General features: G+C 43.7%; 1 protein-coding gene across 5 annotated transcripts in view; it reads left to right on the top strand.

The window, feature by feature from the left end:
* The window catches only part of LOC133422972 (disco-interacting protein 2 homolog C-like), a 76,198-nt gene extending 63,707 nt beyond the window's left edge, over window positions 1-12,491 (top strand). For all 5 annotated transcript variants that reach the window (XM_061713040.1, XM_061713044.1, XM_061713042.1 and 2 more), the window contains 10 exons: window positions 729-838; window positions 935-1,065; window positions 1,877-2,045; window positions 2,921-3,091; window positions 4,377-4,438; window positions 4,522-4,579; window positions 7,844-7,918; window positions 8,048-8,222; window positions 9,040-9,163; window positions 10,105-12,491. In XM_061713040.1, coding sequence (XP_061569024.1) covers window positions 729-838; window positions 935-1,065; window positions 1,877-2,045; window positions 2,921-3,091; window positions 4,377-4,438; window positions 4,522-4,579; window positions 7,844-7,918; window positions 8,048-8,222; window positions 9,040-9,163; window positions 10,105-10,357 — 1,328 coding nt within the window. In that variant the 3' untranslated portion in view covers window positions 10,358-12,491. The remainder of the gene's footprint in view (window positions 1-728; window positions 839-934; window positions 1,066-1,876; window positions 2,046-2,920; window positions 3,092-4,376; window positions 4,439-4,521; window positions 4,580-7,843; window positions 7,919-8,047; window positions 8,223-9,039; window positions 9,164-10,104) is intronic.

A 12,491-nucleotide genomic window follows, 5' to 3' on the forward strand; every position in this document is an offset into this window, starting at 1 on the left:
TTAGTCTTATTTTAGTCAGAATTGTCCAGGACCATTTTAGTTTAGTTTTAGTCAAAGATTGTATTTAGCCAAACCCATTTTACAATTCCAACAAGTTTATCTTATTATTATATTATTATTATATATAGTTACCTTATAGACTCAAGAATACATTCATTCCAGATACAGAAGACTCTAATTTGAGTTACAATATATTTCTTTTTCCGCATTTCTCCCCATCTTTTTCTTTTCCGTGCAACACTTTGGGATTTCTTTTCCACGTCTATGTAGGAAAGTGTATCCAAAGATGCTCTCTCCTTCTTCTCCCAGCCCCAGAGAAGATCCCTGCGTTTCTCTATGTAACTTTGTTTTTAATTGACGTGAACCTAGAGCTCTGCGATATTGCATTATATATTTAATTATCGTTATCGTCACATGACCAGCATTTTCGTTGCGTCTCGTCTTGTTTTCCTCAGGAGATGAAGGTTCGTTGACGATGATATTTAGTCATAATTTTCGTTGATGAAAGCAACTTTACAGGTGTATTTTTGTATTAAACATCCCAAATAAAGGCCGGGTCAAACATTGTTTTTCTGGTGGACAAAAAAATATTCTACCATACGCATTGCTCTCGTGGTATCAGGAAATCCTAATCTCCCCTGAAGCGGCCGCGGAGTCTCCGTGGGGTAACGCGGAGGCCCTGACCTCTGCGATGATGAGATAAATACGTGTGTGTGTCTGTGCTCCAGATGACCTGCCCAAGAAGAAGCCGCCGGCGCTCTACAAGCCCAGCAACCCCGACGGCCTGGCCTACCTGGACTTCAGCGTGTCGACCACCGGCATGTTGGCCGGAGTTCAGGTCAGCTCGGCGTTGGACCACCGCCGTCTCCTGCGTCCCTCGTCATGTGAGCTCCATCATTAACTGTCAGTCTTCCTCTCCTCCCCCTCTCTCCAGATGTCCCACAATGCAGTGGGGGCCTTCTGTCGCTCGGTGAAGCTGCAGTGTGAGCTGTACCCGTCCAGGGAGGTGGCCATCTGTCTGGACCCGTACTGCGGCCTCGGCTTCGTCCTCTGGTGCCTCTGCAGGTCGGTCTCCCAGCTTTTATGGATCTGTAAAAACCTCATCCAGTCGATCAAGATGTTGAAGTTCACGACAATAAATCAAAAAACCAATAAACAAAGATCTTGTCCTTGGAAGAGTTGACTTCTCCCAAGAAAGTGAGGTGGCGCTGTCTGTTACTGAATCTTACAGACACAAACCCCCCTGTTGTTGAGGTTGAATTTTTTTGCCATTTTATTTTTTGCCCTTTAATTTTTTAGCCCTTTAATATTTTGCTGTTACATTTTTTGCCATTTAATATCTTGAGGTTGGATTTTTCTGTAGGTTGAATTTTTTGCCATTGAATTTTTTTGCAGTTTTTGCAAATTTAAGGTTGAATTTTTAACATCGAAAAACATTCAGATACATTATTTCAATGCATAAATATTCAGAGCTTGAAATTCAATCACTTTTTTCTTTCAAAATCCGATGACACAGATTTACATCCATACTTTTCGATTTCTGCATTTCAGATTAGTTTTTAAACAATCAGTAAAGACGCGGTACAACATGTTCATGAGATGTTCATGTTAGGAGCTGGTGAGGTGAGTTTTTTCCCCTGATTTAATCACCTTTAAACAGAGACGTACGACTCTGAAAGAACCTCGTCAGAGGTTTATGGTGGAAATTTATTCCAGATGTGAGATCTGACTGAGAAGCAGATGTTGCTGATGCTGAAGCTCCTTTGAAACCCTATCATGTCTGTTTTGTTAACAGTGTGCTGACTTTCTCTTCTGTTTTTAAACCTGTCTTGAGCTGCGGATGCATGAAAGGCTCTGTGTGTGTGTGTGTGTGCAGCGTTTACTCGGGCCACCAGTCCATCCTGATCCCGCCGGTGGAGCTGGAGACCAACCCGGCCCTGTGGCTGCTGGCCGTCAGCCAGCTGAGGGTGCGAGACACCTTCTGCTCCTACAGCGTCATGGAGCTGTGCACCAAAGGGCTGGGCCTGCAGACCGAGGCGCTGAAGGTCAGAACGCCACACTGGGAAACTTTCTACCTCCACTTCAGCACTTACATGTACAGTGCGGCCACGGGTCCATTTTTGCTAAAATATGGCCTTTAAATGTCTTAATTTGTCTTAAATCTCAATCCAAGGGTCTTCATTTTAGAGGGAATTTATCCAGTCATCATTAAAACATTTATTTAATTGTTTTGAGGAGAATCACCTAAATCTCTGTTGCCAGATTTGGCAAGTTTCAGAAAAATATATATTTGGGCTGCTTTTCCTGGTTTTTACTAAATATTCAGGAGAAATTATTATGATATTTTATTTGCTTTAATCTACTCAATTTATTTTTAATCTTTGTTTGGAACCTGAACTTTTTTTGGCTTCATTTGCTTATGAATTGAAATTTATAACGAATGTTTTAACATATATAATGTAAAATTCTCTCAGATATGGCAACCTCGACCTCAGCTCTGGATTTCTTAGTGACTTATCTTTTTGGTCTTTGGTCTTTGCAAATTTCCCCGCTGTGGGACTAATAAAGGATTATCTTATCTTATCTTATCTTATCTTGAAGTTTGCTTGAAAACGGTTATTAAAAGTCTTAAATTGAATTTGGTCCAACCTGTAGACACCCTGACTTAGATGTTTCAGTAAAATGATTATCAGGAATTGCTTCCAACCCGACTCCATCTGCCCGGCCCGCGGGCCGAGCTGCAGGCACAAACCTCTCTGATTGGTCACTGACGGAGCCACTGAGCTCATTTTAGTGATTATCCGTCTTCCGTCTCCGTGGAGACTGAAATATACTGACAGGAGGAGGGACGTGACCCACATTGTATGGACGGGACGGGAAGGGGTGTAGGAATGTGTAAAAATGAGTGTCTTCCCTGCAGGCCCGGGGTCTGGACCTGTCCCGGGTCCGGGCCTGCGTGGTGGTGGCGGAGGAGCGGCCCAGGATGTCCCTCACACACTCCTTCTCCAAGCTCTTCAAAGACCTGGGCCTCCACCCGCGCTCCGTCAGCACGGCCTTCGGCTGCAGGGTCAACCTGGCCATCTGCCTGCAGGTAGGAACCACAAGCTGGGCTTTAAGACGCACAACATACGTGAAGGAAGGAAGGAAGGAAGGAAGGAAGGAAATAAATGAGCCAGAAAGAAAGAAATAAAGAAAGATATGAGCCTGAAAGAAAGAAAGAAAGAAAGAAAGAAAGAAAGAAAGAAAGAAAGAAAGAAAGAAAGAAAGAAAGAAAGAAAGAAAGAAAGAAAGAAAGAAAGAAAGAAAGAAAGAAAGAAAGAAAGAAAGATAAATTCCCGTTGATGAGGTTTTTGTGTAACAAACATGGCGGATCTGAGTCATTCCAGTTTTGCAGTACAGGTGGACTCATTTAATTGTTTTTTATCAATTCAATGTAATTTAGTAGTATTTAGTATCTTTTAGAGCAGTGTTTTGGCTCCAAAGACTGAATGTGGTGATAGATTTATAGTTAAAAAGGTGGAGCTGAATTGGTATTTTTTTTATCGTAATTTTTATCGTTATCGGGATAAATGCCAGAAATTATGGTGATAAATGTTTTAGTCCATACCGCCCATCCCTAACTGACGGCATAAAGAAGAGTTAAAAGACACCAAAGCCCCATTATTATTGGACACGGCTAAAATCTGGTCACCATGGCAGCCGACAAGTTGAAGTTGAACTTTGCCGTTAAATTCTTTGAGGTTGAATTTTTTTGCCTTTAAATTCTTTTGCCGTATCATTTTTAATTTTTTGAGGTTGAATTTTTTAACGTTGAAAAACATTCAGATACATCATTTCCGTGCATAAATATTCAGTGCTTGAAAATCAATCACCTATTTCTTTCAGAATCCGATGATACAGATTTACTTTCCAAATTCTGCATTGTAGTTTAATTTTTAAACAGTCAGTAAAGACGCGGTACAACATGTTCATGAGATGTTCATGTTAGGAGCTGGTGAGGTGAGTTTTATCCCCTGATTTACTCCCAAACACCTTAAAACAGAGACGTACAACTCTGAAAGAACATCCTCAGAGGTTTAAGGTTGAGATTTATTCCAGATGTGAGATCTGACGGAGAAGCAGATGTTGAGACGTTTCCTGATGTTGAAGCTCCAGAAACACGGACACTAAACTTATATTAGACATATCGGCAGGTTAAATGTCTTTGTAGCGGTTTGTAAGCACATTAATGGTGTTTAAACTCTTTCTTACGGATTAAATGAAAGTGCAGGCTCTTGCTGCATAACAGGGGTTAGTTGTGTTCAACCAGACAGAAATTGATTGAAATTGATTGGGAGTTGCTCGGTTCTGATCCCGTCCTCCCTCCCTCCCTCCAGGGCACTTCGGGACCGGACCCCACCACCGTGTACGTGGACATGAGGGCGCTGCGTCACGACAGGTACGGCGGCCGCGTCGGGTCCTGTCACCCCCCGTTTCCCCCCTCGCTGCACCCGTCTCAGGTGTAACGTTTGTGTCTGACAGGGTTCGCCTGGTGGAGCGAGGATCTCCTCACAGCCTGCCGCTGATGGAGTCTGGCAAGGTGAGCGCCTCTCGCCTCACATCACCGTCTGTCCCGCTGTTATCCTCCTCTTCACCTCCTCCCCACACGTGAGGAAGAGATTCATGTGAAAATCACCCGTCTGTGGGGGCGGAGTCACAAAATCACATCAATGCATTTATGAAAAGCTCAACTATCGGACTGTGAGGACCTTCAGGCCCCGTCAGCATCAGAGACGGCTGCAGACACAAACAAGGGCCGGCTGTGAGAAGTAGAGCAGGAGGGAACAGAGGGACTTTATTTTTAGATCTCGCCTGGACACGTAGAAACGCTTCGACTCCTCCACATGTTGCGTTCAGATCAGGTGGTTTGACGGCTGGAAGCTGCAACCAGACCGTGCACGAGCCCTGGAGGATTGTTAAAGAAAGTCAAAGAAAAGAGCCAGAGCCAGAGCCTTCGGTCTTAACCTTGTTAACTAGTTTATTAGATGTTGCATCACGCGTTCCAAGTTACATCCTGAGCTGAATGAGTCGCCAACGGCATGGATGAGGATTTCTGCTCTGACTCCAAGAATCTTGAATCTCAAACATCCCATCTGTTCTACGTAGAAGACATCAGGAACCTCTTAAACATCTGGGATGGAGCTCTCCAGATGTTGCATCCTCTCTAGAATTCATTTTCTTGTGCATCAGGGTCTGCACCTATACACATCTTGTTCTGACACCTTTCCCATCATTTATCCAGGATAAACTGCAAGTACGAGTGTACACAAAAGTTGCTTTCGTCAACGAAAAGTATGACTAAATATCGTCGTCAACGTACTTGAGGAAAACGAGACGACAAACACAAACACAACAAAAATGCAGGTCATGTGAGAATAACGATAATTAAATATATAATGCAATATCGTAGACGAATAAAAACGAGACTAAAATGTAGATTACAAAATAAAAACTCTTCTAAAAGGTGCCGAAACGAAACGAGACGAAATGTTCCAACAAAGATCCTTAATGTCCATGTCTTCAGTAGTTTCTCTGGTTTAGTTCTACTGGGTGACGTTAGTCCTCAATCCCAGTCGCTGCAGCGGGGAATCAGATCCAGAAGATGCAGCTGCAGAGTTAGAGGCTGATGCCGTTTACGCAGAGCTCTAGGTTCACGTAGATTAAAAACAAAGTTACATAGAGAAACGTGGGGATCTGCTCTGGGGCTGGAGAAGAAGAGGAAGAAGATCCATCTTTGGATGCACTTTCCTACATAGACGTGGAAAAGAAAACCCAATGTGTCGTGGAAAAAGAAAAAGACGGGGAGAAATGCATAAAAATAAATATGTTGTAAACTCAAATTAGAGTCTTCTGTATCTGGAATGAATGTATTCTTGAGTCTATAAGGTAACAATGATATTATAATAAGATAACCTTGTTTGAATTGTAAAAAGGGTTTGGCTGAATACAATCTTTGACTAAAATAAGACTAAAATGCTCAGACTTTTAGTCGACTGAAACTTGACACGACTAAAAGGAGAATGAACGTGACTAAAACTAATAAAAACTAAAATGATAGCTTGACCCAAAGACAAGTAAAACTAAAATTGAAACCGACTGACAGAAACAACACTAGTGTGCACTTGTTAACCATCTAGGCTTAGACCCCTCATGAAACATGACATGGAAGAGATCTGATCATTTTACTCAGACATTCTCCGATTTTACTCATTACTCCGACCTTCTCCAGTTCACTGAATCTGGAGAAAGATCTTTCAAGTAGGTTTCCATCAAGAGTTGTGAATACCTGCAGGAGTTGAACTTCATAAACCACCAGTCTACTCAGGTGATGGGCTGGATGTCTGTCCGGGGAGGGCTGGCAGTTCAGACCCTGAACCTGATGCTCGGAGGAAGCGACACGTGCGCGGAGCCGTCATGTTCAGATAGAGAGAACTATTTCTGCTGCTGTCGGCGTGAGTCCTCCCACGTCCAGTGAGTCAGAGCAGACGGAGGGTTGAGTCAGCCTTCACGTGTTCGTCCTCACGCTGCCGTCGGCCGCAGGAGACGAGACGACCGCGGCGTGAATGTCGGCTCTGCCTCCGCTGCTCTCCGGGAGGCTGCAGAACGGACGGGTGAACGGGGGTTTCCACCGGTCCTGTTGGAGGTCGATCATCCCGCGCTCGTCCACATCGACCCCCCACTGTGCCTCAGACCTTTCCACGCAGTGGGCGGATGGGCAAGCACAGACTGGTAACCACGGCAACTGGCTCCGGCTGATTGAGTCTTGCGTTTCTGATGAGGATCAGGCCGGGAGGAGGAGGGTGGAGGCGGTTCTCCGTTTAAAGTTTCACTGTTCACACCCTGAAAAGGAGTTTTGATTCAGCTGAGCAACAAAGATCAGGGGTCGGCCTGTAGTGGCACAAACCGGTACTGCCAGTCCGGTTCCAGAGGAACATTTACACCAAGTGACAGCAAATCACAACGTTTTTATGAGTCTACAAAAGCTGAAATAATTGCTCTTTGATGGTGAGAAGCACGAAGGCACTTAAGATGTGGATCGTTTCGTGTTGATGAGTTGATCTTCCCCCTCGCCGACGGAGACGGGGCGCCGTGTTTCGGGCCGGTCATTGATCGGCAACACTGGTGTTTTCTGACTCACCGCACGTGGGAGGAGTGAGAAATAAAACCTCTCAGGTCCATCAGTCGCTTCATGACTATCAAACACCAGACCAGGTTTTAGTTGGACCCGGACCGTTTGGTTCTGTTTTATTAAACATATAATACATTTACTGTACTGGACAAATGTATCATTTATATATATATATATATATATATATATATATATATATATATATATATATATATATATATATATATATATATATATATATATATATATATATATATATATATATATATATATATATATATATATATATATATATATAAAATATATATATACAGTATGTATGTATATTTTTACATATATATATATATATATATATATATAATAAATACATAAAAATAATAAAAGGTGTGTCTTCAGATCAGTTAGATTTGAGCCAGTTTATGTATTTTATGAAATACATTATTTATTAAATTTATTAAAATATTTTATTAATAAAATATACATTATTTTAAATAATATTTTAAATATTGTATTTATTATTATTATTATTATTATTATTATTAGTATTAGTAGTAGTAGTAGTACTAGTAGTATTATTATTATTATTAGTATTATTTTGGTGTCAGTTTATGGAGATTTGATCATGTAATCAAATGGCTCAGATTGAAGCAGTAACCATGGAAACGCTTTCTCCAGATCCTGCCCGGAGTTCGCATCATCATCGCCAACCCGGAGACCAAAGGACCGCTGGGAGACTCGCATCTCGGAGAGGTCGGTGGACGTTTTCTCCTCCTCCGCCTAAACCTTCTCCTGCTCCTGAGTTTAATCCCTCTTCATCTCATATCTTCACATTTGATAAATCTTCCGGTTCACATTAGTAACGTGAGTGTGTTGGGTCAGATCTGGGTGCACAGCGCCCACAACGGCAGCGGCTACTACAGCGGCTACGGCGAGGAGGTGCTGCAGTCGGACCACTTCAGCTCCCGCCTCAGCTTCGGGGACACCCAGACGGTCTGGGCCCGGACCGGATACCTGGGCTTCCTGCGCCGCACCGAGCTCACCGACGCCAACGGAGGTGAGCTCTCCCTCCTCCCCGGCAGGTCTCACCTGGGGCCGGATTCACCAATATGTTCTTAAGAACGAGCTTAAGAAATGTCTTAAGATCTAAAATTAAGAAGTTCATAAGAAAGTTCTTAAGTGCAATTCCTTATTTTCTTAAGAACCATCTTAAGAACTGTCATTTCTTACGAATTTCTTATTTTTCCTACTTAAGAACTTCTTAAAATATGGCTGTATCCGAAATGGCATACTAAGTACTACATGCTGCATACTGCATCAGTATGTACTGTATACTCCATACTAAATGAACGATTCAGTACGCCGCTCCAGCAGACCGTTCACACAGCAGTGTGCAGCCAAGTATCCCAGAATTATAGTATTATTATTATTATTATTATTATTATTATTAATAATTTTATTATATTCAGTCGATGCACCTGAAGCGAGACACTACTACACCGATGCATCACTAAATGTGTTGAAAAGGGTGATATTAGAGTATTACCTTTTCACAGAAGAAATTTTAAGACAGATCAAGGTTGTCTTAAAGTTAAGAAAAAAGTCAAGAACAAATTTGAGAACTTTTATTTCAAGAATACCATTTATTCTTAAGTTTTTTCTTAAGAAGAAACTTAAGAAGAAAGTTGAGAAAATACTTAAGAACTTTTTTGGAGAATATGACTTCTTCTCTTTTTTCTTCTTAAGACTGAACTTAAGGAAAAAATGCAAAAAAAAACACTTAAGAAGATTTTTTTTCTTAAGAATGTTTTGTGAATCCGGCCCCTGGTCGCCATGGCGATGCTGACTGTGTGTGTGTGTGTGTGTGTGAGCAGAGCGGCACGACGCCCTGTTCGTGGTGGGGGCCCTGGAGGAGGCCATGGAGCTGCGGGGGATGAGGTACCACCCCATCGACATCGAGACCTCCGTCATCCGGGCGCACAAGAGCATCATGGAGTGGTGGGTAACCGCGGCAACGGCAGGGGAGAGAAGTCAGATATTACTGATGAACATAACACGAAAGAAAACACACTTTTATCCACATTCGTTCACATTTAAACCCTTTCTTGAAACAAAAAAACAAGGAGAAATCTGAGTCTAGGTGGACCATGAGTAGTGATGGATGGATGGATGGATGGATGGATGGATGGATGGATGGATGGATGGATGGATGGATGGATGGATGGATGGATGGATGGATGGATGGATGGATGGATGGATGGATAGATAGATAGAAGCATATGGGCTCAAATTAATGCCATAACTATTTTGTCTCTGTAAATAAACTTTGTACTTGTAGAAATATTTTGTGCGTGTGCAAAAAATATTTGTACTTGTAGATACAAATATTGTTTTTCGGCACTACCTTGTTCTCTATAGCTGATATAACATGAATTACTCCTATGTGGGATCAATAAAGTTCTTATTTTTGCCGTCTGAGAAAATGTAATATATTATATTTGGTGCCTAACTGTTTCCCAAGTATATTAGTGCGTGTGTGAATGAATAAATGAGACGTAAAACGTACATTTCTTTGTAGAAAGGCGCTTTATGAAATTAGAATGAAATGAAATAAAATGTATTAATTAGTTTGCAGCCCAGTCTTGCCACATCCAATATGGCGGCGACGTCAGTAGGCGTCGCCGCTTTTGAAAAAAAGTTTGTAGCTTTTGTTAAAAAGTTTGTAGCTTTGTGTAGCTTTTGTAAACAAGTTTGTAGCTTTGTATCTACAAGTACAAATATTTTTTGCAAGTACAAAGTTTATTTACAGAAACAAAATAGTTATGGCATTAATTTGAGCTCATAGAAGCATAGATGGATGGATGGAGAGAAGCATAGATAGATATCATGATAGACAGACAGAGAGACAGACTGACGTTTGTCGTCCGTGTCTCCCCCAGCGCCGTCTTCACGTGGACCAACCTGCTGGTGGTGGTGGTGGAGCTGGAGGGCTCCGAGCAGGAGGCCCTGGACCTGGTTCCCATGGTGACCAAGGCCGTGCTGGAGGAGCACTACCTGATCGTGGGCGTCGTCGTGGTGACGGACATCGGCGTCATCCCCATCAACTCCCGCGGCGAGAAGCAACGCATGCACCTGCGCGACGGCTTCCTGCAGGACCAGCTGGACCCCATCTACGTGGCCTACAACATGTAGCCGGGCCCGCGGGCGTGCACCGGCGCGGGCGTGCACCAGCGCGAGGGAGGGAGCCACATCGCCGTCGTCGTTCTTTCATTCCCCAGAACCATGTGCTGTATTCCTGAACCTGCATACGGTGTTAGAGTCGTCCCTTTTCTTCGGAGTCATGTCGTGCCGACTGCTCGGAGCCGCCGCCGGGAGCTCGCCATGGCAACCCGCCGCCCTTCAGAGGTCTGAGCAGAGAGGGGACGCCCGGAGACCGCCGGTTGGAGGATTCCCAGATCCGTGGAAACACGCCACGGCGAGCGGCGGCGTCCAGATCCCTGTACAAATATAAATACTGTAAATAGACATAATAATCTATATGGAGAGGAACCGAGATCACGATGAGGTGTAGTAGCCCCTATATGCAGCTCTCTCCACCCGCACCCGAGTGTGTGTGCGTGTGTGTGTGTGTTCATCCGTCTGTGTCGATGTGTGACGGGGACGTCGGTTCGCTTTCAGGTGCAGATTTTATCCCCAGAAGACGAAAGGAAGCCCCGCCCCTTGTCTCTGACGTGTCCGACGTCCCGAAGCGGCTCCGCCAGCAAAGTGCACTGTGTGAATAGAAGAGAGCATTACTGTGGTTCTTTACGTGGAGTTGGAGGGAAACCGCCTCCAGATGTTTTAGAAGTGACCCGCCGCCCAATCGGAGCGAGTTCAACCCTCATCCGTTTTATTTGTCGGGTCACGCCGAACACGACTCAGAATACATCAGCCAGATAATGTGAAACGTCTTTTCCTTTTGTTTAACGAACCAAAGAGACCTGGAACGACACGGCGCCGTCATCAAGTCCCTGCAGAAACATCTGGAAGCTGTCGGGACGAAGGCAGCTCCGGATCAAGTTTACGTTAAAGAAAAAAGCTCCTGCTGTAGCAATAATCCCCAGAAGGATGTTCTCTACCGCCGCCAGGACTCGTCCCCGCGTCATCCTCCCAGTCTTCCCTCTGATCCAGATGTGCAGCTCGCAGATGCTGCAGGGGTCACTAGAGGTCACTAGATCCCACCTGGACCCGCGACTGGAGCCGCTGCTGCCGCGCATGCGTCCTGGTGGAACTCCATCCTGTTACCGTCGTCATGGACGATGGAAAACTGTTGTCGTCATGGTGATAGGATAAAAAGACCGTCGCTCATCAAACTTCATCGCAAAGAAAATTATAAAACTCATCTGAAAAAATGAAAAGAAGAATCCTTCCCTCGAGTGAAGCGAGGATATATCAGATTTTAACAGAGATAGTAAAAAGAGTTTTATGAAGAGTTTTAACAGATCTATCCCAGGATCGTTTAGTGTGAAAGCGGTCGCAGCGTCGCTGATGCTGCAGGATCCCACCCGTCCTTGCTTGCAGGTTTACATGCCCGTGGGTTCTCCATGCGTCTCATCCTCCCATCTCTTCGTTTCACGTCATCGTTTTTCTCCTTGTGAGCCAAAAAAGAAAAAAACTAAAGAAAAAAAAAACAAACGTTATGTATCTCAGAAGTTGCTTCACGCTTGTTTGGTTACCTGAGCAGTCTCATCCCCTGAGCGAGTGAATGTGCGTGTGTATGTGTGTGTATTGTATGTAAATAGTGTTGATTTTGTACGGTACAAGTGTGTGTGTGACCTGTTTTGTACACATGATGATGAAAAGATGAAATGACACTTTTATAAGAGCCTGCTCCTGGCTCCCCGTCACACTATACAGTGCAATAAAGTGCTTTGATTGGCTAAAACTGCTCATTCTGCTCTTCTTCTTCTGTTTTGTAACTCATCAGAACAAAAGTGGAAGACATTGGAGAAAATGTTTTAGTGACGGATTTAAACAGACAAAATGTTTATTATTATTTACTTTAGATGAATCCAGCAGATTAAACGATGCGACTGGTTGATAATACTGCTGTTGGATCAGTTGCCAGTCTCACATTCGGCCTCCGAAACCCCAGAAAGGACCTAGAACTGAACCTACGAGGGTCAAGGGGTCTACACCCGCCTTGCTGAAAAGAACGAGGGTCAAAAAGGAGAAGGGAGGGGAAGAGACTCCTCCTCTCCTTGAATGTGTTCGCCCGACCGTCTTCAGTGTCCATGACAAAACAGGGCGTCACACCACAACGTGTACCTGGACAAAATAAATAATA

The sequence above is a fragment of the Cololabis saira genome, chromosome 22, assembly GCF_033807715.1.
Source record: "Cololabis saira isolate AMF1-May2022 chromosome 22, fColSai1.1, whole genome shotgun sequence".
In the NCBI taxonomy this organism is placed as follows: Eukaryota; Metazoa; Chordata; class Actinopteri; order Beloniformes; family Belonidae; genus Cololabis; species Cololabis saira.